The sequence below is a fragment of the Falco rusticolus genome, chromosome 1 (assembly GCF_015220075.1).
Source record: "Falco rusticolus isolate bFalRus1 chromosome 1, bFalRus1.pri, whole genome shotgun sequence".
Taxonomy (NCBI): Eukaryota; Metazoa; Chordata; class Aves; order Falconiformes; family Falconidae; genus Falco; species Falco rusticolus.
Window position 1 is genome coordinate 69,790,729 of NC_051187.1, and position 26,324 is coordinate 69,817,052.

The 26,324-nt window shown below is 37.1% G+C and overlaps 1 protein-coding gene across 2 annotated transcripts in view; it reads left to right on the plus strand.

Moving 5' to 3' along the window:
- The window catches only part of NFXL1 (nuclear transcription factor, X-box binding like 1), a 48,551-nt gene extending 23,301 nt beyond the window's left edge, over positions 1-25,250 (plus strand). For both annotated transcript variants that reach the window (XM_037383767.1, XM_037383774.1), the window contains exons 16-22: positions 2,916-3,056; positions 5,506-5,672; positions 6,436-6,505; positions 13,711-13,815; positions 15,018-15,104; positions 18,715-18,768; positions 23,628-25,250. In XM_037383767.1, coding sequence (XP_037239664.1) covers positions 2,916-3,056; positions 5,506-5,672; positions 6,436-6,505; positions 13,711-13,815; positions 15,018-15,104; positions 18,715-18,768; positions 23,628-23,801 — 798 coding nt within the window. In that variant the 3' untranslated portion in view covers positions 23,802-25,250. The remainder of the gene's footprint in view (positions 1-2,915; positions 3,057-5,505; positions 5,673-6,435; positions 6,506-13,710; positions 13,816-15,017; positions 15,105-18,714; positions 18,769-23,627) is intronic.
- Positions 25,251-26,324: the final 1,074 nt, after the last annotated feature.

The following is a 26,324-nucleotide window of genomic DNA, read 5'->3' on the forward strand; positions in this document are numbered from 1 at the left end:
TTCATATCCCAATTGATTTATCTGTTAGTTGCTTTTATGCATTTAGGAGATGTGCTGGAAAGCTTCTGAAAGTTGTCTTGTCCTTTTTGCCTTGCCTTCCTTTCCTTATCCTGTAGAAGACCTGTGGTGTGAAAATGATGCCTCCTTGTTTTCTTTGTTTCCAATCAGCTTTCATAAAATACTTCTGGTTCTCATCTGCATTCTTTATTCTTCAGCTCGTCAGCTTCCTGGGGTTTGTGGTGGCTTTGATATTCATATTTGTAGCAAGAGTAGAGACCTCCATTTAGCCATTTCAGAAATGCATTCCAACTATAGAAAGTAACCCTTTTCTCTACTTTGTCTTTGTGGATATTAGTAATAAATCCAAGCATACTGACTTGTCAAGAAATGGAAACAAAATTTGAAAATGTAATGTAGGTTTAAATTAATTGAAATTCTTTTATTTTGGCTATGATATCAATTGATTCCAGAAGACAATTTTATTGGACTCTAGAAAGTCAGTGAGAGGGGCAAACTGGAGCTATGCTGGATGCAGCCAGAGGGCTGGGATGCTCTCCACAGTCAGCCATCTGAAAACTGCCACTGTTGTCTTGCTGGCTTGTGGGCTTCCTTCAGTGCCCTTTGCTTTATTCAACATTGCATCTCATCCAGTGTGCTTGAGGGATGCTACTACAACGGATGCTCCACTTCTGCCTATGTGCTTCTGTTAATTCACTTTAGCTGGAGCTAGAGCTTGTGTCCCTGTATGACGAAAGACTGACTCCTGGTTAAAAGAAGTCTCATCAGCATTATTGAACTGTGCAGCTGTAGCGCTAACATGCTGTTATTGCCCTGATCTGCCGTCACTGCCTGAGCCACCGAAGAACCGGTAGTCATAAGTGGCAGTGCGGGAGCAAGGAAAGGTAGAGGAGTGGGCAGAGGTAGATCGTAATGCTTGGTACACCTGTTTTTTTCATTCTTCTATCTTCCAGCATTCCTTTACTACTTACATTGCTACTGAAAGGAAGTTGCGACTGTGAGGAAGGAGGAGGATGAGAAGGGGTAGGATATTAAGAATGATAAAACCTTCGGTAACTGGTGGTGTGTTCACTGGGTATAGAACTATTCTCTGCTTCAGACACTCATTTTTGTAGGCCTATTGCTGGCTTTTGTTCCTTTGGTCACCAGAAGCATAAGCCATCAGAGGCTGAGTTGTAGTGTGTTTGCAGGGTGTGGTATGAGCCAGGCATTCAGACTACTTACGATGGTTGTATTAGTGCTTTAGCCAGCGTAATGAGTGTCAGCTCTAACATAGGGATGTAAGAGTAGTTGGACATGATGGCTTCAGGGTTTTCTCCTGTGTATTCCATGCCTGATATTCAGCCTGCCATGCAGACTGCTTCGGTTCACGGAGTCTCGGTGGGTCAGGATGAGGAGTTCAGAAGTCTTGTGAATGAATTGGATTTTGTAATGACTTGATGCGGAGTACAGATTTTTTTGAGGTGAAGCCCAGAAAGCATTTCCATAGGTCAGTGGATTCAAATGGTACATTGTATATTTTTGCTTTAAGATGGAGGGAAATCAACATGGACAGTGCTGAAGGGAGAGCATTCCTCACTGCCCTGTGAGGGACTGCCCCCTCTTCCCTCGTTTCAGTTCCAGCGCTCACCTGGTTGCATAGTCAATACACTTGCAAACCTAGCAAAAGACAAGGAACTTTTTTCCTACTAATTCCTTTTTGTCCATTTTGATTAGTTGAGTTGTCTTGCTTTAAAGACAGATGTGTGGTAAGACTTGTTCAAATTAAGTGGTAGGAGTGTACGGTTAGGACTGTAGAGTTGGGAGAAAAGGAAAAGGCATAGTGCAAAGCTGTTCAGTCAACTTAAGCTGTAACACATAATCACACCCTTACTCTAGTCAAAGTCAGTTATGTCATATTAGCCTCTTGTGTAATAACAACACAAATAGTTTCTGGTTTCATCTGTGAAGTGATCATGAAATTAAAAAAAAACCCACAATTTTTTTGACAGCATCACAAAACTGATTCTTTTTCATGTGAATATTATATAATGGTTGGAAGATGGGAACAGTGAGTTTCCTCTAATACTTGTGATGTTGAGAGATTTGTACTATTCAACTTTAGGAAAGTAACCTAGTTAACCAAGTTAGAAGTTTATACTGTTTCAGTACCAATGAAGATTAAAGGCTTCTAAATAGGTGCTCTGAATAGTACTACAAAGCTCTGTTAACTGGAATGTTAACCTCAAATTAGAAAGCACAAATATATCATAAGACATTAAAATCTTAGTCCTGTCAATAGAGCCATTTTTTCTTCCCCTTCCCAATCCTGGGAGTTATATTTGATATAGTCAGTATTTGTTTTATAGAATTTCTGACGGGCAGGTTGTTTTCTGTCTACAGAACTGTAAAATGTTTTGGGTTTATGGTGACCGTAACACAGTTAAGCTTGTGAAATCAAACTATAACAGTCTTCTGCAGTAACTGTAAAGCAGTTTAGAAACCTTTAATGCAAGGCACGAGTGTAATTCAGAAAGAAGGAATAAATCACACTAAAGTATTTGAGAATGTAATAGTCTGTTTAAAAAAAACCCACCTTTTGCATAAGTTAGGTTGTTTAATTAAAAAAGTGGGCTTTTTTACCTGGTATAATCAGTGTGAAACAAATGTGTGGTTATATTGGGATGGGAACCTAAAGTCTATTAAACAAAAAAGTCAAATAGACATTGCACTGCTTTTCTTCTTTTAACAAAGATACTCGAGAACCAAACATTCTCTGTAATGATGCAGTTCCTCTTTGTGTGTGTATATATGTATAGTGGGTGTATATAGATAGATAAGATATCACGGTACACATGTGCAATGTGTGTATATATACATTATCTGCATATTTGTATTTATTAATTTTTAACTTCTAGGTTACTCCATTACCATGTCACTCTGCAAATCCCTACTCATGTAAAAGGTTTTGTGGGCGGCTTCTTGATTGTCAAAATCACACCTGTATGAAAGAATGTCATCACGTTACTAAATTGAACAGTAGTGCAGATGGAAAGAAGGTAGGTTTATTTCCTAGCTTTTGTATTTGTGTATTTTATACATTGTCTTCAATTTTAACTGGAAAATAAAGAATTGGCAACAGAAAGGCACAGGATCTATTCCAGGTTCCAGTGGGAGACTTGCACGTGCTCTGTTCCCATTGATGCTGTGACATGTAGCTAATCTATACTTCTTTAGACTAAAAACCTGAGATAATAATATGTATTTTGCATATGCTATACCTTTTTGGGTTAGGATGACATACGTTACTTTTTCGTCAAAACCTTATTTCTTGACAAGTCGTTAAAATCAGTCTTTGTAACTGTCGAGATCAAGTGAACTGCTGATAATCTCTGTCTACAAATGCACTTGCAATCGACTGGGGAAACTCTTTCCAGAGGAGAGCTGTAAATCTGTTGAGGAGGGTAAGAAATCTGTAGGAGAGCGCACTGGAAATGTTTCAGAATATGTGAAGACTTCTTAAAGCACTGAGTTGATACATTCCTGTTTATCAGTGTCAACTAGAAACTCATTTATGTGGTTAAGAAGCTGTAGGTTTTAGTTGCTGAAGATAATATGAAACAAAAATACGAGTAAGTACAAAGCTGAAATTTGTTCTAGTTTTGAACAGTCAAAAGCATGTAGCTTGTGGTTTGAGAGTCATGATTTGGAGGCAAACAGAATTTTAAGCTTTGAAAGCATTACTTTAGAAAAAATTGCAATATGGTCTCTCTGGGCATTTAGAAAACTGAGCCAGCATTCAGTTGGGTACAAAACATAAATGTTACATTTTAACTTAAATAGGATCGTATCCCTGTAGATTCCAGTCCTAGAAGTGGTGTTGTCATCTAAGAACTGTATATATTGCAGTTACTATATTGTTTCTATTGGTGTTTGTGAAACTGTTGTCTGAGAGTTGAGCTCTTAGAGCAACTTGTGGAACAGTAACCTGCAGTAATGGTGACATCAGTAAATACCAACAGTGACAGTTTTGACATCTCCATTTATGACTATCAGAGGCTGTCTGCCTACTGCTTCAGTTAAACCAATTAAAATGTGAGTGTGTAAGGATTATTCCTAGCTCCATTTTGAATGAGGCAACACATTTTCAGAAAACAGGAGTCTATGTACATGTGAAGTATGGGTAAATTTCATTTTCCAATTTTGTTTGAATTTTTATGAACTCAAGTTGGCTTTGACCTTTAGAGCTTTTGTTCTGTTGTTTTGGTAGACAAAATTGCAGGTGTAGTCAGAAAAGTCCTGATTAAATTCTTGATTTTGTCTGAGTAGCGATTTTCTGTCTGGAATTTAAGTTTGTTCTGCATGTTGTGCTAGAAAATGTTGTAGAAAGGTCAGCTGTTTGCTTTTACCTGCTGTTAAATTTTATATCACAGTTTTCTAAATGCTTTCAGTTGCTCTTGTCTTTTAGATGTGAATTCTTGAGGTTAGGTTTTGTAAACAATCATTGTACAAAGGTCCTTTTAAACCTTCAGCAAAAATTGTCAATTGTAGAAGCAGAAGAAAAGGGGATTGGAAGAATATCAGGGGAAACTGTATTAAAACCTGAAATTCTTATGTCCTTATTTTGAGTAGCATAAGGTGAAATGCTGGGATGGAATTAGTTATTTTGGGAAGGCATTGTGTAGCTTTGTTATTGGATAATTGGCTTTACTCTGACTGACTTCTGTGAAACTGAGCATTTGAATGTGATAGCAAGCCTTAAAATACTGTGCTGTGTAGGTTTAGTTGATAAACCATGTCAATCTGTCTGTGCGTATTTGCAGACTGGGATTCTGGATGAGTTATGGTAAGAATATGAGTAGAAATGGAGTTTAATTTACTGTGCTGATGTCCATCATGTTGTACTGATTGTCAGTTGTGTCACCTGCAATGAGAATGACACTACAGTTGTTGTAGACTTTGTGTAGTATGTGGAGCAGAAGCAATGCCTTAGCAGCTCCCAGCATATACCTAAGCTAATACTTTTTGGAAGTTTATATGAAATATTGTACATGTATGGAAATGGAATGACTTAAAGTTTGCTTCTTAAAAAGAAGCAAACAAACCTCCTTGTCCCTGTATTACAGAGTAGTATGTCATGACTAAAGTTTTATGATAACATGGTGGGTAGGAAAAATTAGTTCTGAATATGAAATCACTTCTTTTTCTAACAGTTTTCCATAGAGAATTAACTGGCTTAATGGCAGTTTTCCAAAACACTAATATTAAAAGGTCCTTTTATGCCCAGGAAGCAAAAAGAACTCTGTCTCTTTGACCGACAAAGACTGGCATTTCTGCTTTTCTTGTAAAGGCATATATAATTATTTTTGCTTGAGGGATATCTTACTGAACAGCTGGATTTCCTTAGCAAAACCACCACAACTCTTTCTTCTCTATAAAAGCTTGTTAATGGTATCTAACAAACAATTGTTTGGCACTTTCTTTAATACTTTGGTTTTATTTTGTTAGGCAGGTCCAGAATGTTTGCAGTGTGAAGAGGAGTGTACCAAGCCCCGTCCATCTGGCTGTCCTCACCGATGTGTTTTGCCCTGTCATCCTGGGGATTGCCCATCATGTCTCCAGATGCTTAAAATAAAGTGTCACTGCAAACTATCAATACTGTATATTGAATGCTTGTAAGTGTCAGACCTGAACCCAACTTTTCATTTGAATGTTACTAACTGGAAACCATTTGAAATGTCGGGATGGGAGCTATTCTTATGGCAAGTTATAAAGTGTCTCTTGAAGGTTATAATTTTTAATATAATGGGGGTTTTCTGGTTAAGTTTTTTCATTGGTTTTGTTCGATATTACTGCTAAAATCATAAATGCATGGAATCTCATGAGCAGAACTGGATTTATAATACATTAATATTTTAAATTATGCAAATACAGTAATCTACATAATGTTTGATCTATATGTGTAATCTACATAATGTTTGATCTGTATGTGGTTCTTCTGCAGTATGTAAAGAAGCTTTTTATAACAAGAATCAGAATTAATGTCGTTAGTGTAAAAGGTCTTTACAATTAATGTCATTCAAACTCTAGCTGTTTGAATTGGAAAACTTCTTAGTAACCATTTGTACTTCTGTATAGTCATCTGTGTGTGTGTGAATAGAGGGCAAGCTAGGCTTTACTAAATGTAAGGTGGGACTTGTGGATTTATGCATTATCCTTTGCATATTGCTCTGAAAACATTAATTACACCCATGTGTGTTTTTTGCACATTTTCTTTAAAGCACCTCAAATTGTCTAAATTTGTATTAGTCCCACAGGATGTGGACCAATGAGCCCACTTTTCTTTACAGTGAGATACATTTAAAATATGCCCTACTTCTATTGACTTTTGCTGGTTTTAATTTGGAATTTATCACAAATACATCTTTTCTTTTACAGAAAACTGACGTGTGCTGATGTAAAAGAAAAGGAGCTTCTTATTTCCTGCAAAAATCAGTGTCCAAAAGAGGTAAGCCATATTAACAAAGAAATACTGGATTGGATGGATGTGTGGAGTTTTGCAGGTTTTACTTCTTTGCAAGGTTTTTGATACAGTATCATAGGCCAAGCAAGCTACAGCTTAGTCTACTTGAATATGCTAAATGACAGATGCGAAGCGCTAGTGAACTGTACTCTGAGGACAGTTATTAATGTCTTGCTGTCAAATTAGGAGGTTATATTGAAGGATCAGAGATTTGTCTTCAAGGCATTAATGGCTTAAATGTTTAAGCATGCAGATGGGGTTGAATGTGGAAGAGTATGTCCTCTAACGTGGTTAAAATCTGGTCTTGAATTTATATCTCCAAAATAATGGGATACTGTTTGATTAGGAAGAATACTGAGAATTGTGGTTGTGATTGTTCTCATCTAAGTGCAGGTCTAGTAATCCCTGTCTGTGCAACCATTTGGGGTGGGGAAGTATGTTATACTTAAGTGAGATGAGTTAATAATGTCCTGCTGTGTTAATAAAATACATGTTAAATAGTGTGAAATAGAAGACAAGCAAGTTAATCTTTCTACTGTATCTGGGTATATGTAAAGCGTTGCTGTAAAGAAGAGAATAATAATACCACTGCATGATGCTTAGACTATGAGCCATTGTATGTAGGCATCAGTAAGGAAGATTCACGTTAAATACCACTTCTGAGTAGTGAAGCATGTGGAGCAGGGGAAGAACTGGTTGGAGCTTTTTTCATAAGAAAAGATGCAAATTTTCCTCAGAGATGTTTAGACACATTTCAGGATTTGTCTTGTAGCAGTATTATCCACAACTGACATGAGGGGTGGGCAGAATGACTTCTTCCTTGGTCCCTCCCAGTGCTGCTGTTAGGTGCTGCTTGTGTACTTTTGGAAATCCATGCATTACTTATTATTGTATATTTGTTCTTTAGTTGTCATTAGCTGCTGTGAGAGTAACAGTCCTTTCTTCACTACACTGTAGGGTTAGACAATCTATGAAGTGGAAAAACAGGAATAGTCAGTAATATTTTGGAAAGTGTTTCCACTGCTAAACTTGCCAGAATTTCTGAGAAATTCTCCTTCCCTGCAATAAGCACTTGTACTGAAGAAAGTATTTTATCTCATAATCACTTACTATGTAGTTGTTCTGGTTTGGCCTTTCCCTGTGTAGTTGAGTTTCTTTGTCTTACGTAGTATTTAGCTGGCACTCGTAAATAATTTGATTCAATCAATTCTCCTTCCCTGATTCCACTCTGTTCACTTAGGCTGGTTTACCTATGATGTCCTCTAGATTCCTGTTGTCTTACCTCGTCTCTTGTAGTTCTGAATTCTGCCTCAACCTAATTGACATAGGTTCAGAATTTTTCTTTTGTTTCATTTTTTCCAGTGTCAGAAGTATCAAAATTGAATCCTTGACATTGTTACAAAACTTATTTTTATTTTGAGTAAATGCAAAAATTCATAGGATTCCTGCTTGTTTCCCAACAGTCTCTGTTCCTCTGTTTTTCAGACAAGACTGTGTTAACCCCAACAGGAAAGTTGTGCTCTGTGCTGTGCCTAGTTGTATCTTCTGGTTTTTGCCCTTGTAGATGCCTTTCTGATATCTTTTTTTTCTGTAAATGAATGTGCCTTTCACAATTTTCTCATCTGGATGTCTGAAAGCACTCTTCCTGGCGGGGGAACACTTTTGGATATTATTTCATTGTCCATTTACCTCTTAATTTTGTCCTTTCATTTTCCTCTGTGTTACTTTGGTTGTATTTGCTACAAGACTTCCTCCTCTTTATTTTCAAGAGTGCTTATAATCTTTTAACATGAACTATGTGTTCCTGTACTTCAGATTCTCTTCAAAGATTTCTCTCTTCCCCTCCCTTCATCTCATCTTTGATTAACTGTTGTGATTTTTCTGGACAGATTCCCAAGACTCAGTCTGGGATTTAAAATCTAGCTAGTAGTGGTCCTGAATTCCAGCTTGCAGTTCAAAATTGTCCTGTTTCACAGATGATGGGTTTTTAAACTTAATTCAGTGGGATGTGAAAGCAAGCTGAGGATGATGGAGTCCACTTTAGTTGTATAAAGCTTCTATTTAACTCTAAAATTTTTGTTCCTATAGCTGCCTTGAAAAATAAGTTTTTACACAGCTTCTGCTATCCAGAGAATCTTTTTAGTGTGGGCGATGATGTAAGAATAGCATGGTTTTCCATTCCGGTGATTCTAGCTCTTACTGGCTTTCATGAAACATACAGCTGTTAGTACAGTCCTGGTTCAGCTAGTGCCTGTTGTGTTACAGTTCATCTTCCCTTCCTCAGATCCTATTCTGGTAACATTGTATGTACTGTATGGGTTTTGGGTTTTGTTGTTTTGTTTTCTAAAAAAAATTGTTCATGTTTCTCTAAATATTGAGCAATGCTAGGGATATTTTTTCTGTTCCATAAGACTACAATATTTGTCTGCAACTTTGGGAAAATTGGCTAGCTGTATCACAATACAAATTATACTGATAGTTCTCTTTTAAAGGAATCGCTGATAAACGCAATTTGAAGGAGCTGACTTAACAGACATCACCCTGCCACTGCCACTGCCCCCACCCCTCCTCACCAAATACAGATCAAACCCATTGAGGTGTCCTCATGACAATAACTTCAAAAAAAACTTGGCCAAAAGAGAAGGTGGATAAGACTGCCGAATTTAGAACATTTGAAGTTTACAAATCAAATATGTCTGCCCAAAACTAAATTGGAAGTGTTTTGTGTGTAGTCCTGGCAACCTCAAGTAAATTTCAAATTAGTGTTTTACGAGAATTTTCTTATTTTATGTCAGAAGCTGACCTTGGGTCATTAGCAGAACTCGGTAAAGATGCTTTTGGCTAAAAATCAGTGTGCACTGTTCCTCCACCAAGCCTAGCATAGTGCAGCTTAGGTTCAATAGAATACAGTATTTTGAGATGTTTTGCTTTTTGGTTAATGGAAATTGTGGTAGACAGTATGCTACTGTATTTGAATTACAGGTAGCATGGTACATCTGGGGAATATGAAAATCAATTACATTGTCTGGTGCCTTGAAAAAATCAACACGAACTGGAAAGTCTTGAAAGGTTTCATGCCTTTGGTTTTGCTATGGCAGTATAAAACTACAAAAATTACTTCTGGTATTATTCAATACAGCTCACATTTCCTTTCTGCTTTAGGGAGAAGCAAAGTCTTTGCTATTGACACAGCTGTTAGATTAGCTGCTTCAATTAAAAAGCTCTCTTTTGTTGGGTAGCAATAACGAAATATCCTGTTGAAGGAAATTTAACTTTTTTTTAATCAGGGGTGATTAAATTCTTATGATCGCGTTTGCAGATGTTTTGGGACAATTCTTACTTACATAGACATTTTAACAGTCTATCAGTTTTCACCACATATGTATTCATATCATATTTGTGGATCTGGGTTTAATACTTTATTCTGTGTAATTAGTATTTTTTGACAAAATAACCATGCTTTTTACTTTTACTGTGCACTGTGCTATTCTCTTGCTGTGAAATATGGGACTCCGTTGTGACAAACCTATTTTAACATAGTGCAGTAAAGACAATGTCATAAATTTTAAGAGTATGTGTATATTTTTTTTAATAAATGAAATTAATTAAGCATTCTGGAAATAGAATTTAATTCTGTAAACACACCTTGAAAATGTATGTGGGTTGCAAAAATTTAATTTTAAAAGTAAATGTACGTCTTTGGTCCATAGTGAGAGGATTTTTCTCAATGTCTGGCTTAAGCAGTGGAGGTTTTCATGAGATCTCTGGAAGCCGGGCCATCCTTTAAACTGAAGTGTTAGCCCCTTTGTTTGGAAATGATAAACTTATCTTTTGTACTTAGCTTTTGGAGTGGCTGCTCAAAAGTGCTGTTTTCTTTATTATCAGGTGTGTATTAACAGGTTGTATTTCTGAACTTCCAGTGGAGACCAGTTAAGCCTCCATGAACGTTGATGGGTTTTATCATCATCAGAGATAATGTGAAGATTTAGATACATTGCCTAGGGGAAAATACTTGTAGGATTTTATTTTGTTTTCAGAGCTGTGGGTTAAATCCCTTTCTTTTAAAGGCCTTGCCATGCCAAACATAAAGGCCAAAATGAACAGGCTTTAGTCCATGAGCTTTTGACAAGAGATCTTGTATGGTAAAAAAAGATCTAAAGGGGCACATGCTTTCTGTTTTAGCGCCAAGTGGCTCAGCATGGACACTTAAAAACAAGCAAAAAGAAATAATAATCCTTTCCCGCTGCATTATTTATCCAGCAAAACAGCAGTAGGATTGCTTTTGCTTTCTGAGATGATGGGGAAATGTTGTTTTCCATTTCACTGCTTTTCTTGATTTTTTTTTTTTTTTTTATGTTGGTTTTGCACTGGAAGGAGTAAAAAGAAAGTTACACTGCCAGCTTCATTCTTGTCCGCATCCCTGAGGATGTGAACTGTGTAGCTCTATGCAGAGAACTAAATGTGTAATTTTGGGTTTCAGTATTGGATTAAACCTGATTCTGTGCTTTGCAAATTTTGCTCTAATGATAAGTAATGTAAGAATTTTATTGCAGTAGCACCTGGAGGTTGAGGTGAGGGCTCCTGTCTTGAATTTGCAGCTCTGATATGTCAGTTACAAGACTGGGCTTTGACACTTAATGGAAATGTGCCTAATTAGTATGGAAGACTAAGCTGGAAGTAGTAGTTCTAGCAGTGGATTCTTCTGGCCAGCATGAGATAATTTGCTGATGAGGCTAAATTGCGTTATTGTGTGTGATGCTTTTGGGCAGAGAGCCAGGAGAAGAGCCCTCTTACTGCATAGAGGTTGTGCAGTAGCAAATTGGTTTTGCAAAGATTGTGGTCGCTAGTGAGCAGACTCAGCCATGAGAACTCGTGTTCTGGCTGGTAGTCTGATCTCAGCGTACAAGGCTTAAAGACAAGTTTCTCCCCTCACCTTTTCAAAATGAGGCAAAATGTGAGATTTACTGATGATCAGTTGTGTCTGAACAAACCTATATTGCCCCCCCACCCCCCGATAAAGTGAATAGATTAGATCTGCTGTATAAGGCTTTGGCAGAACAAAGGAGACAATGGCACTTAGTGAATATCTATTTCAGATACAGAAGAGTGTCAATACAAGGATAAAAGCAGGCTAAAGGAAACAACTGCTTGTATTTTATTGTTTTTTAAAAAGCTACCTGACCCCCCCCCCAAAAAAAAAAAAAAAACAAAAACCCAACAAAACAAAACCAAACTGACAACAAAACTAAATGAAAAGTTGGAGCAAGAGATGTTAACAAGGAGGTTTTCCCAAGGACTGGATTGACACCTGACCTTGCATTGTTTTCACTAGTGACCTTGGCACTAAAAAACATTGGAATTTTCTGATGAAGATGTGTGGAGTGTTGTCAGCACATAACAATTGAGGAAGTGCATCTGCAGAACACGTGTATTTGAGGCATGTTATTAGATACAAAAAAAAAAGTAAGAGCATGCATGTCATGGCTAATAATAAGCTCCCAGGAAACAGCAGGAATTCTTATTGTCACACATGATTAGCTGGAGAGAAATGCAAATAAGAACTGAAGATGTATTGGGGAAGATATTCTATTAAGAATAAAGTGCAATTAAGGCATTGTATGAAGTCCTTCCTGCTGAGATGTCATTTGGAGCATTACATGCAGTTCTGACTACTGTAATCAAGAGTCATTGATTTAAGCTGGTTGAAATTCGATGAAGGGTATACTATGGGAATAAACAGCCTTTTATGAAAGGACAGTAGAGAAATATTTCAATATGAGGATAAGAACTAAGGGGGTTAGACTGGCTAGGACAAATGGATGGAATGTAAAAAGAAAAGCTCATGCACTTTGTAATGAGCTCCTGCAACAATCTCCTTAGTGAAGTGGTAGAATGGGGGACTATTTTTGTGGTAAGGCATTGTCCCATCTTAGAGGAATCATAGGAGGTGCCTGCCTTTAGGTGGACTGGACTTCAGGACTAAACGTCGTGACTCTAGAGGTTTCTTCTAGTCCTTCTAGGGTCAAATGTGCTGAAATGGTGACTATGTTTCATGATACTAGCTCACAGACATTGAGCCAGTTCCAATGGACTTCTGAGAATCCCAATCTGCTAATCAACAAGAAGTGTATACACCTGAGCCTTATAATTATCTTATATAATATTCTCACTCTTGTGGATGATGTAGTATGTATAGATTTTAAATTTTTAACGTATCTTAAAATTGTTTATCTTAGAGCATTTTCCAAGTTGTGTTAATCCCTTGATGAGAGCAAAGAGGTGAAATTTGGCTTTTAATAAAGAACACTATCCAGTGCTACTTTAAATAGTTTGGGAATTTAAAGCTACCTCTACAAATAAATTGATTAGATGTCTTAGTTGAGATTCCACCTTTGGTTATGTATTTGTGTATATTGTTTGGGTTATGTAATTGAAAAAAATTGTTGTTGTGGAGATATCTTATGGGCATGTGTATGAGTAAAGGATATTTTCAGCCAAGTTCTTAGCAGTAAGCGAAAAAATGTTGGTTTCTTGTAATTTTTTTATCTAATATAATGCTGGGAGCACAGATACATTCCTATCAGTCAGCGTATTTAAATTAGTATCTCAATTCAAGTCTTTTTCTTTCTCAGATGGCAGAAATGGGATAATCTGCCAAATGCAGACATTTAGGTTTTTGTGAAATTGTTTTGGAGGTTATAAGAATAGTGGTGACCTGTATTTGACTTTTGCATAGTTCAGGAGATTCTTGCAAAAATTTCTTTTGTGATATTTTTGCTTCTGATTTTTGCCTTTTTTTTTTTTTTTTTTTTTTTGGCCGACTCTGATCTTTCAGTTTCTTTTTACCTTCTTTACTTATATTCCCGCAACATACAGATAGCTAGGGTAATTGCTGTATAAATTACTGTGTGGATGACTGTTCTTGAAATACTTAAAAGGAGAAGTTGGTTCTTAATCAAGCTATGTCAATAAAAGATAAATCATTCTGCAGGAAACTAAATATGGTAAATAACAAGCAAATCTTTGCAAAAAAAATAATCAACTATTTCAAAAAGTGGAAAAATTGGTAGGCTGAAATGAGTTTTCTGTTAAGCTGCTATGTCTGAAATAAAACCAGTTCATACATTCTTTGTAATCTTACAATCTTTTATTCGTGTAGGAGTTTTGTTTATGTGTTTTGTTCTTTATAGTTGCCCTGCGGTCACCGGTGTAAAGAGATTTGCCATTCAGGTAGCTGTCCTCTGAACTGCAGCCAGAAGGTTAAACTCCGATGTCTCTGTAAAAGACTGAAAAAGGTAAATTTCTAAGTTACAATTTTGAGAACACTGTGTTTTCTTTGCGCGTTCCTAGGCTTCTATGGACGGATTATCTCTGATGTGGATTAGAATAGGTCCAATTACTCTAGCAGAGCTATAACAGTTCACATCAGTTGAAGATCTGGGCTGCAATATCAAAAGACCCACTGGAGAATATAAAATCCCGTTAGTTCTAAAATATGTTAGCTGCTTGACTTACCAATAGCTTTATCTTCCAGCACACTTCAATTTTTGTAGCTCCATTGGGAGAATAATCAGATGAGCTGGGGTGATTTGAGAAGAAAAATCAGTTTTTCTGATGATATTGGGAAAGTTTATAATTGCATAAGTTGGAACAAGCACAGATGTTGTGAATCCCTAACTGGAATAATTGATTACAGTTCTCTGCAAACCTAAAAGCGAGTACAGGCATCAGCATCCTTACCTTCTAACAAAGATAAAGGACAAAGTAATGTAAGAAGCTTATTACAACTGAAGTATTATGAGAGGAAGAACAGCAATTGATGTTAAGTCTTGGCAAGTAATAATGACTTAATGAAAAAAATCATTATTTGGCTTAATTAAAGGTGCTTAAAGTATTTTTCTGGACCCAGTTAACTTCTGAGCCTTCCAATCAGGCTGCAGTTCCCAGAGTTCTCAGCTTCTCCAAGAAATGTCTTGCAGGTGGGGTGTTCAGCAGGAGAAAGGATGACATGTACAAAACAAGTGCTTCAAACTGAAGTCTGCTTACAGATAACCACATTTATGTATTTATTTATTTCTCTTCAATATTAAGGGGAGGAGGGGAAGAAGTGTGAGAATTTTTCCCCCCCCATGACCAGACCTTGCCCTGTCATCTCAGCCACTTAAGAGAATGTACATGAAGTTACTGAGACTCTGAATGCTAGCTCAAAGGTTATCTTACTTTTTCTTAGGCAGAAAGTGAAAAAAGAGAAGAGAGGAGAATTTCAGCTGGGCTACTTGGTTTATTCTTGCTTTCAGTTTAGCTTATCAGAAAGAAGAAAAAGAGAAAAGGACAAGTTATTACGTAATTACAGGTTCAAATAACATTTAATCGTTAGCTTTGCTTTCTGGGTAACCAATTTTTACTAAATAAGAACGTTTTATAATTATTTTTATAAAGAAATAGACATAACTAATATAGGGAAGGGATTATAAAAGACTCAAATTATACTTAACAGGAAATACAGTGCAGCAAGATACAAGATGGCCAAGTTTCACTGGAATGTGATGCGTTATGCAAGGAAATGAAACGGAAAGCATCTGAGGTAATGTATCCGTTGTAGCTATAATTTCTTCTCAGTGCTTCAAGAAAAGTAGGAAAAAATGAACACAGAATTATTTTTCAAGGCAATACCAGGAAAAAATGCAACAACATAAACAGGTGTACTGTTTAATAGCAGCTACTTTTTCAGACTTGGATTTGGCTTAGTGGGGAGAATTACAGTGTTTGTAGACAATATTAATTAACGTGGTGAAATGCTATGTTAAAACAATATTCTGTTATTCTCTTTTTTTGTTAGAACTTTCTTTCTTCTTCCACTGAAAACAAGTGATCAGTGATGCTGATGATTAGTGCTGTAGGATTTGGGCAAGGCCACTTCACGGGGCATTTACATCTGCTTTTTCCAGTGAAAGTCTGGTAGCCATTGGATGCTCAACTTGTCCAGCACAAGGAGTGTAATGCTGTCACACTGTTAGATACACATACAGTTGCCCTGTACCAGAAGAATGGAGAGTTTGCAGCAGTTACAGTATACTTTTTAGCCTGCTCTAAATGTGAATTCTCTCTAGTTCTGCTGTTTTATGAAGTAAAGAAATTGCTGCATGCTGTCCCCCCGAGACAGAATATCAACCGCACTCTTATAAGCCTTTTACTAAAACATAAACGAAAAGAATTGGTGTATAATTTGCTTAGGCTTTTTTAGTTAAGTATTAGATGTGGTAAATGTACAAACCAAAAAATCAGTAGGTAAAGCCGACTTCTGTCAGCTTCTGCTCAGTTTTTCAGGATTGGTTGGCAAGTTCTAACAAGTACCACATAGACCAAATCCTGCAACTTTGCAAGCAGGTGGTCAAATGCTAAGACTCTTGGGATATGCCTTTAGAAAATCCCAACCGTAACAAACAGTTCCAGTAAGAGTGTGAAGTTAAGTTCATAGCGCATGGAGTGCAGTAAAGCAAGGTGAATTCATGAGAGACTGCATGAACTGGGACACAACAGCATGTCTCAGTGTGGAGCAGCGCGGTGTCAGCAGATACTAGTTCCTGTTTCTCACCACTGACTTTGTAATCCACAGGAAGGAGTGGCCTAAGGTAATGAGTAAATGACTACAAGTTTCTACTATAAGCAATGCCACAGATGTACTGTGTGGCATAACCTAGCTATGTGTACCTTCCTCACAGAAGAGCATGGATTTGTTTGGGGTTTTTTATATGAAGTTACAAAGTTCTGTTTAAATTCTTTTCGGGCACCTTTTTGTATCCTGTGTTGACTTGTTAATGACGTACTAGAATGATCTCCTATTATATGCACGTTATTAGAGAATTGCAGAATGCTTTGGGTCGGAAGGGACCTTAAAGATCATGTAGTTCCAACCCCCCTGCCATGGGCAGGGACACCTTCCACTAGACCAGGCTGCTCAGAGCCCCATCCAGCCTGGCCTTGAACACTGCCAGGGATGGGGCACCCACAGCTGCTCTGGGCAACCGGTTCCAGTGTCTCACCACCCGCACAGTAAAGAATTTATTCCTAATATCTAATTGAAATCTGTCTTCTTTTAGCCATTGACAGTAATTTCAATTACTGTTTAATGTGTCAAGACTGGAAGAAGCCTATAAAAAACTGCAGACATTTACAAGGACAATTTAGTTTGCACAGTTGCAAAACCATCAATTTCCAAAAACAGTGTGTTAACTCTTAATAAAACTCTTGATGTTGAGCACCTGATGAGTATGCACTTCTGAGGAACTGAATGAATCTTTTACTGTACATGTTATTAAAGAAATAGTTCTAGAAATTTTTCCCATACTGTGATGGTTAAGCTTCCCTCTACCTATGTATATTATATGTATGTATCTTATACAAATATGACTACACCAGTGTAAAAAGAATCTCTTCTGCTTTTTTCCACATTTGTGGGTCACTTTTTCTTTCAGAACTGAAGTTCAGCCGTTAGATGGCAGTGAAATACCAGGAGGCTGGTTGTGTGTGTTTTTCCACACCAGACTTCCAATATCAGATGTGTGTGGCTGAAAAGGTCTTACACACTTTTCTAAAGAGAGACTCTGCCATTGTGTCATTGAGAATTAATTAATTAATGAAATTCTCAGTAATGCTTTTATCTGATACATGGTTTAGCAATTTTAAAAATTGATCTGAAAACCTGCAAATAGGACTGTTCTATTCACCCTGTCCTCGGTGCACCCTGTTTGAGCTAGTGTTTGAGCTACTAGCGTGGGCTACTGTGCTTTATCCTTAGTCATCAAAAGCTCTTGAATAGCAAATTGTTTGGAACATGTTCCACCTGCGCAAACCATGTTCAGTAATTGTCACTGTTAGTATGCAAATCATCCAGTTAGTACTACCAAGACTGTTTTTCATTTAAAGTTAGAGATTTTTACATTGAACTTTTCTAAGGTCTGATGATTCAGTGGCTGCAATGCTAATGGTCCAAGAGATGTATACAAGAAAGCAGACACACATACTTCCCCAGTGTGCTCTGCTCTTCCTGTTACTGCTATTAACATAGTGATCTCTGGCTATGGGAATTTTAGAGATTGAGCTAGTGTCTTGGTGTTTAATGGTCTTTGGATTTATCTCCTGTTAGCATGCCTAATTGTTTTTCAGTCAACATAAACTTTTGGCATCTATAAATGTCCTGTAGTACTGAATTTCTAGATTTAGCCAAATGCTCCCACACAGTATTCCTGCTGTTATTAACCAGCCTCCTGGTAATTTCATTTTTGCCTTTGTTTTTGTATTATGAAAAAATTATTGATGTTTTGTCCCTATTTGATATCTTCACGGTCTTTAGGATTTTGTGCCCTGGTAGTCACCTAATGAATCCTAATGATGCATCTCTTTAGATGGAAGCCACTCCATCCTATTGTCTTTTGTACATGTTCAGGCTTTACATTCTCTTGTTACTGCAGGACCAAAACTGAATGTAGGAGCAAAGATTCAAGTGTCATGTGTTCACATACTGGCATTCCTGTCTCTGCCATTCTTTTCTTGATAATTTCTACCATTTAATTTGCTTTCTTGAACACTACAAAACATTAATATAGAATTATTAATTGTAACTTGTGTGACTTCTTTTCATATGACTTTCTGATGGTGGAGCTTTTTTAATTACATTTGGTTTGCATTACACCAAGAGCTTTAAAGCAGTTTGGTTATGCATTATCCAATGTATGCTGTATTCTGTACAAATGTAGAGGTTTCCTTTTGCTGTAGTAGTCGGGAATATTTAAAGTGCTCAGAATGAAACGTGTGTAAATTACATACAGGCATTACCTTTATGTGTAAAGTGTACTGAGTTTGAGGATAAAGTTGTCGGAAACTTAGAATAACTGTCTTTAGGAATTTTCCTGGTGGTTTGTGAACAAACTATTCTTTTTAGGTTTTATATTTCTGGTTGAGCTTGCCAAGTTGAAGTCAGAAGTTCGATTTATAACCTTGTAGCATCCATTATACGTTCCATTGCAGCTATTTCTGAGGATATTTTGTCATCTCAATAAAACTAAGAGCTCACTTGATGGAGGCTTTGTTCACTTTAGCTGAGAACCGTTCTATAGGAGTAATTATGACTCTATAAGAAAACAGGTTTAGCTGCTGTTCACAACAGTTACTTATCACTTTGTATGTCTGTACAGATAAAAGAGGCAGAAGCCAAAGCTGCTATTGAAGAAGAGAAACGAAGACAACAGGTATCAGCCTTTCTTCCTCACCTGCTTCCTCCCCACCTTGTTCTTGTTAGTAGATCATTTAATTTACATGGAACTAATGCACAGTCATTCCTGTCTGCTGTTACCTTGCTCTAAGATGTATGCTGTGAATGTTTTATGATGGTTAAAAGCCCACATTTTCCTAAACAATTTTCATAATTTTATGCAAAACAATAATTAACCAGTTTATACACAATCATAGTAATGTAAGATTAGTGTGGTTTATTTTTTAAATGCTGAGTACTCTTATTTTAATTGAACACTTTGTAATGTGTAAACCCCACATAATTGCTGAATGGCCTCCTTAGAGATTTAAATATTGGGCCAAGCTTGGAAGAACATGTATTTCCTGTAATTGCTCTTGTTGGTGAGCGTATGTTTTCGGCATTGTAATCCAAGAAGCTTCTGTGCCAGCTGCCTGGAGACACTAATACTAATCATATTTCAGGCAATAACTGTAAGCTTGGTTGGTGGTAATGGCTAGGGCAGGTTTTTCATCTGGGGGCTACAGCCTTAGTGCACTCCTTCCAACCAGTTCATGTATGTATATGCCTGCGCCTGAGCGTTGGATGCCAAATCATATTCTGAGTCTATCATGTGCTTTCCGACTCTCCTTTTACTCCATTATCACAACAGTTATGTATTGGGTTGTGCTTGTGTCTTCACCTGCATGTCACGCTGTTTTTATCGAAGAGCACTGGCTCTGCTTGGGAGACACAGGAGGCTTACTCCACAGACCCAGTCCTCTTTTACCATTTTCCCAGTCTCAATAGGATAGACAATTTCTCTATGGGTCACAACTTCTGTTATGCATGCTTTGATTAATTGCCTAGAGACTTCTTGTAAAGCACTACATCTGTGAATCAATGCCCTAGCAAGGCCTGCTTTTGTTTTTCAAAGGGGAGTGCTGTCAGCTCATTGTGCAGGAGAAGCATGCAGTTATGTACCTGTTGTCCAGGGGACGAGGCACTGTTTTGTGAACATCTTCATTGTGTATTGTTACATTCGTGCCTCAGCTGTGTACAGTACTGATCACATATTCCCTCGTACAACTCATAGACAGCTCATCTAATTATTGTTCTCTTAAGTTGACCTTGGAAATGTTAGTTCTGGGACGTAGGTCAGGAAGTGTTGCTTGCATAGAGATGTCTGAACCATTTTGTTAGGTGGAGGTAATCTGTAACTGATAACTACAAGCTAAGTATTGAAGTGCAGTAATGGATATTTACACCTGTAAAGAACACGCTTACAATTCTAGCACTAGAAATTCAAAGTTGCTGGTGTTTGTATTGCACCAGTAGTGTGTTCATGCATTCCAGAAGGCATCCCAGTTACTAATGGTTGCTGCCTCAAAATCACTTAATAGTCCCGTTTGTAAAGTCTTGGTAATGAGGTTGTTCTGAAACTCTAGCGGATTCACTCCACCAGCACAGTGTGCAACATTAATTTTAGCTTGATTCTTCAGCAGTGATTTCTCTCTGCAGTCATGCCACCGTTGCTTTCTACTTCTACATTCGCTGAAGTCTCACAGTCCAGCCAGTACCCTGGTGCAATATATGGCAACTGCTTCTGTGTACGTGTTTTGTGATGGATGCAGCTTCTGTTCAGGGATAGAAAACTTCATCTATACATAACCAAGCCTACCAAAAGGTTAATTAAGAGTGGGCACTTACATAGCACAATAGCAAACAGTAGGACAACAGTAACTAATAAACAGGCTTTAGATTTTGCACACAAGCACTAACCTCAGCTACTGCAGCCTTTTATGTAAAATTGATTCCCTTCTGGTTTGATCTCATAATCTGCCATCTGGTGGTGCAGTTTGGAGGACATCACTATTGTAGGGTGTCAGGTCACATTAAGAGTATATATTTGTTGAGTATACTCCCTTCTGACAAAAGTTTGCATCTTGGACTGCCTTCCTGATCTCATTAGTGCTTTTTATATAGACAGCTCATCTGTTCAGCTTCTTGAGACCTGTTTTGATTAATACTTCATTAAATATGTTATATACAAATTAGTTCTCTGGCAAGCCTGTGCATTTGTATTTTGGTATTTGCTATATCTGGTAGCAGCTTCTGCTAATATCATTTGCAGATGGGATTACTTGTTTCTTAGTGGAAGGGAAATGGCTTGGTTAGGCTTCTTGTCGTGGTCCTAGCAGCCAAACTTCCTCTCTGCTTCTAACTCAGAGGCACCCTGTGAGCCCAGGGTTTTCCCAATTGCCAGAGGTGGAAAAAAGATCAGTGCTTTGATTATTTAATGATTCGGACCAAGCTCTCTTTCTATCCCACTCTGGTGTAAAAGATTTGGTTACATTTTTTAGCTAATTGGTAATAATCAAGAGTTTAAGTACTGAACGTTGAGGTCTCAAATTTGAGTTGTAGTTTGAGAGTTGTATGAAAGATTTCATTTCCTTTTTTTCTTAGAAAGAATTTTTTTTTGAACAGCTCTTTAGAAGTTACAAAAGTCAAGCGTGCCTGCCACTCCCCTGTAAAATACAAGACCTGCAATTTCAGGATACACACTTTGTGTCTGTATAGCCCCTGCTACTTGTGTTCATTTAGCTACATTTTCCCATGGAGCTGCTGCTACTTTTGCTGCAGGGAAAGTATAGAGAATAACACATGAAGGAGCAAAATCCAGTACCTGAGCAACAGTTAACTCATCATCATCTGGCATCAAATTATTTTGAGTATGCAGTTTAAATAAATGCATTTTGGTTTACTTTTCATTTGCGTATACACAAATAAGTTAAGTTCTACTCTAATTGGAAAGCTTGAGCTTGTTTAGCTTGAAAAATTAAGGTAGTTTGAAAACTGGGCACAACCAGTACTTTATTGTTCAGAAATCATTGAGGTGACACTTTGGGAATGATGACAGTTACATAAAATCCGTAGGTAGCTTTTCAAGGATAGTGATGGCTTCTTTCTCATTCTGTGCCCACGAACCTTTTTTCATTCTGTGTTTTGGTTTTTTTATGATGTATTTATTTTTAGCTGGGGTTTTATAAAGATCACTGGGAAAGCAATTCAGTATCTGTTACATAATTGTTGGAGCCCTGTATTTTAATTCAGATTACTGCAATTCATGAAGCACTCTGCTTTCAAAACTTAGAGATCACAAGTATATAATAACCCTACATTTTCTTTAAGTGTCTGTGTAAAAGGAAATACTGCCATGTTATCTATAAAACCTTGAAGAGAACTCTGTACTTGCCTCCAGATTTTGGATTTTGAAAAAACGTTTCATTAAAATACTTTGCTTTTCTAAAGGAGGATTAGGTAGTTGAAAGTAATCTTGTTTCAAATAGCTGGCTGTGGAACTTTATCTGAACTTTTCTCCCATATTGTCAGAGAAGTGCCAACAATTTCTGCCTTTATTAAGTACAAAGGAATAGACATCAAAACGGGTCCCTTTCTCCCGTGAACAGTGGTATCTGGCACAAGAAGGGAAGTGAGATCCACTTTGTGAAACTGACAAATGTTTGCTTGTCAGTGGAGGAAAACCAGACATCAGGCAATTTTCAGTTCCAAAGGAAAATTATATTTACTGGACTACTCTGCCCATTTCCCAAAACAGTCTTATTATTGTTTCTTTAATGCACCTACCTTATTGTCTTAGTCCCTCTCTTCCTGGCAGCACTGCAGTAGTAGTCATGTAGATTTATTTCCTCTCATGGCCAGGCTTCGTCTCTGTTCACTCTCCACTTTTCCGCTGCTTCAGCTCAATCTTGTGCCTGTTGCAGAGGCAGTCCCAGCTTGCTGTGCTCTGCTGCTCCCATCTCTCCACTCTCTTTCATTTCACCTAGTCTTTCTGCTCCCTAGCTCCTTGTCCCATGCTGTCTCTGGTAGCTGACATCTCTACCCAAAAATCCAGATAATCGTTGGACTTTGGTTTTAGTCTATCTCAAATCTTCTTTAAAGCATCTTTTCTGATTTTCCAGTCAATTAGATGGCCTCTTGTTGGAACCTCATCCCAGTCTCACACTCTTTGTTCCAAGCTGCCGAATTCCAGTTTTATTTCAGCTTTGTACCCTAAAATAAGTTTTGTCTGTACCTTGATAACCTTTTAAAAGGATGTGGAGGGGGATGAGGAACAGGGATCAGAGGATCCTGCTGTTCATTCCAGGCATCGCCCTGAAACTGGTGTTCTGGATGGGAGCTTGGCATTCTTATTTTTCCAGTCGCTTTTCTTCATATTTGGGATTAAGGGCGTGTGCTTTCTTTTGAAGGATGCTATATACCTACTGTGGTCTATGTATGAGTGACTAAGTATTAAGTTACAACACTTAACAAATGGAAATTTTTTGTGCATATCTATGATGATAGCTATTAATCTAAAATTTAGCTGAGTGTGCAAAATATAAAGAATTGGGGGAAAGACGATAGATTATGGCTTTGTTTATTTTTAGCAGAGAGCACATCCTTATTACGGGGGAAGAGGTCTTTGAAGATTTCAGTGTATGCTCTTATATACATTATTGTAATAGTTTAAATACAAGTGCTTTTCTTTAATAGGAAAAATAATTATTTTTAACATAATGGCAATAAAAATCTCATTTTGGCTTAACGTATTCAGGCTGAGTTAAAAATCTAATGTTGGTTGTGTTACTGGCAATGTTTTTTATAGGAAACTAAACAATGGTTTAATAGTTGGAAGCAGTGCTTTGTAACCATGGGATATAGCGCTACCACCTCATCTGCAAGAGATGCATAACTTCCGCTGGCTGCCACTTATTTTTATAAAATGGGTTTGGGGAATGTTATTTAAAATCTGCAAGTTTTCTTGGTTTTTAATTCTGACATAAATGTCAAGTGCGTCTGGTTTTCTTCATCTAGGCTGAACTGGAAGCTTTTGAAAACAGATTAAAAGGGCGAAGAAAGAATAAAAAAAGAAAGGATGAAGTAGAAGTTGAACAATCGTCATGGCAAAAATACAAGAACCTCATTATGCTGCCAGTGTTCGGAGTTGCTGTTGTGATGGTTGCATGGCTTATGGTCTACAACGACTGAAACAACTCAATATTTAATATACCTCAGCTGGGTTTTAGGTAGCTATTATTCCTAGAATGTTAGTCTGTGTGTAACAAAACTCAATATGCATAGATTATATAGGTATACTGTTTGTCAAGAAAAATGGAGAGGAGGGAAGAGATGTCACCTTTTGTGTTATTATATCACAAAACTAATTTCAGACACTGAAAGTAATAGTAGATTTTAGTCTATGCTGAAGTGCTGATATAGTTCGTCTGACTGAGATCCGTTAACATCTCTTCTATTAATATGTTGTGTTGCTTTTCCTTGTCTCCATTTCATAATATTAAAAATAGCTTAGTATAAATACTTTATTGACTGTTTCCTGTAAAATCAATTTAGTGGTTTATTGAAGATTAGTATTCTTATGCTAGTCTTTATATTGTATTACACAATTTCTGTGCTTAATGTCAGTTTTAATTACAACAGCTAACGGGGAACTTCAAATCACTTAGATTTGAGTATTCTGGGGCCTCATGTCAGAACTTTGTTCAGAAAAAGGAAATGTGAACTGTCCTTCAAGTCAACTGTATCACAAACAATAAAATGGGCCTCCTTACAGACTGGGGTTTGTTTTCTGGTTGTTCACACACAGAGACACACACACATGCACGCACTCTTATTTCCTCAAAAATCAAACCAATTGAAAACTTCACTTAGTGAGCAGATGCATATGCAGAACATAGATACAAAGTAGTTTCAGGGTGCAGGGGTGTGTTCTTATCACTGCCCCCGTTGCCAGTGGCAGAAAAGCAATTTGAAATTGAACTTAGAGCGTCACTTGACTATTTATATAGGTAAAAAATTACATTTGGATATTTGTGTAGGTGTGCAAAATCATAATTGAATAGCGTAACAACACAAGTATATGTCACTCTGAAGCCATCGGGATGGTACTTGCTAATCACGTATAAACCATCTAGCTAATTTCTTAAATGTTTAAATATTTTCTTACTGACAGTTTAGAGTACCTTGCTTCAGGACACCAGTGCTGGTTGGTAGAACTGAAAGATTCATACACCTTCCAAGGTTATGAGAGAAGCTACATTGCCTCAGCTGAGGGACTGCAAGTTAAATTCAGCAGTGGCAGAGATTAGAAAACTGAATTTTTAAATCTCTGCTGGAAATTTTATGCTGATACTCGAGCATTGTGGGTAACTGAAGAGTGCTTAGAAGATCCTGTGAAAGATGAGGTACAAAGCCAAAGAGCATTACGTTGCCCTTGTAATTCAGGTGTATAATTTCATCGCAAATCCTGCAAAAGCAGTGGGACCATTTCTGTGAATTAGTAGAGAAGGTTGCAGTTTGTTTGAAAGCTCTTATGGTTGATTTTGGCCCACTTGTAAGAGGACCCAGTATTAATCTGAGCTGATATCCAATTGTAGTTATGGTTTAGCAGCAAAAGAAAAAAAAAAAAAAACCAAAAACAAAAAAACAAAACCCCAACCAGAAAAGTTGCAAAAGGCAGTAGCTTTTAGATTACGTAAATTGACAAAATGGGGATAAAATCAGTTACTTTTCGATTTTTCACCTAAGTTTGGGGAAAAGCAAAGAGAAGTGAGGAAAACTTGACAGTATATAGCATGGGTTGCTGCTATTTGATAGTATTTTATGGGGTTTTCTTAACTTTTTAGAAATGTGTACTAATTCTTTCATGTGTCAGGACATTAGTTTATAAAGTTGTAGGCAATGACAGTTGCATCTCTGAATTCTCTTTATTTTCCAGTATAGGGAATAAACAATTTTCCATATTGTTACCTTAACTCTTTTCTGTAATACTAATGCCTGGAAGATAATTCCATCTATAAATATTGTTTCTTTAACCAAGTGAGGTGATGCTGTTCTGTGACTGCCTATGTCAGTAACTCTGCTGTCACCAAGAGAAAAAGAAGAGATTTTTGTTCAGCTGAAGTAAAATGTGGTGTATTGTCCAAAAATACAAAAAGATACTTTTATGGCTGAAATATGCAGATTGATATGAATGAGACTGTTGTGGAAACAGCTTTTATGTTACAAGACTGTAGTTCATTTTTCTAATTACTCCTAGCTTTTTCTTTAAAACAAGTACAATGGAAAGTTTATCCTCGTCTTTACAGCAAAGAGAAGAAATCTCTCCATAGAGCTATAAAAATGAACTGCATTTGAGTTATGTTTGAAGTAGTTCTTGGTGGTTTTTTCTGCATATCTTGCAGTATATGTGTGAAATATTGGAGAGGAAAAGACTTGCTTCTCATTGTTCATCTTTATTATAATAAGAAAGCACACCAGTCTTTAAAAATTCATTCCATTCATAGAAATGTGTGTGAGAGTAGGCATATTCCCTTTCTTAGAGGATTTGTATCTTTCCTGAATCTTGCATGTAAGAGACATATCTATTCTTGAAATTTTACTCAGAATAATTCTGTGTATCTTATCCAGCCATCTGAGTCATTTGCACTCTGTTGGTTGCCTGCTGAACCAGATATTTGTTTCTTGGCATAAAAAAATTGTGGGGGTTCGAAC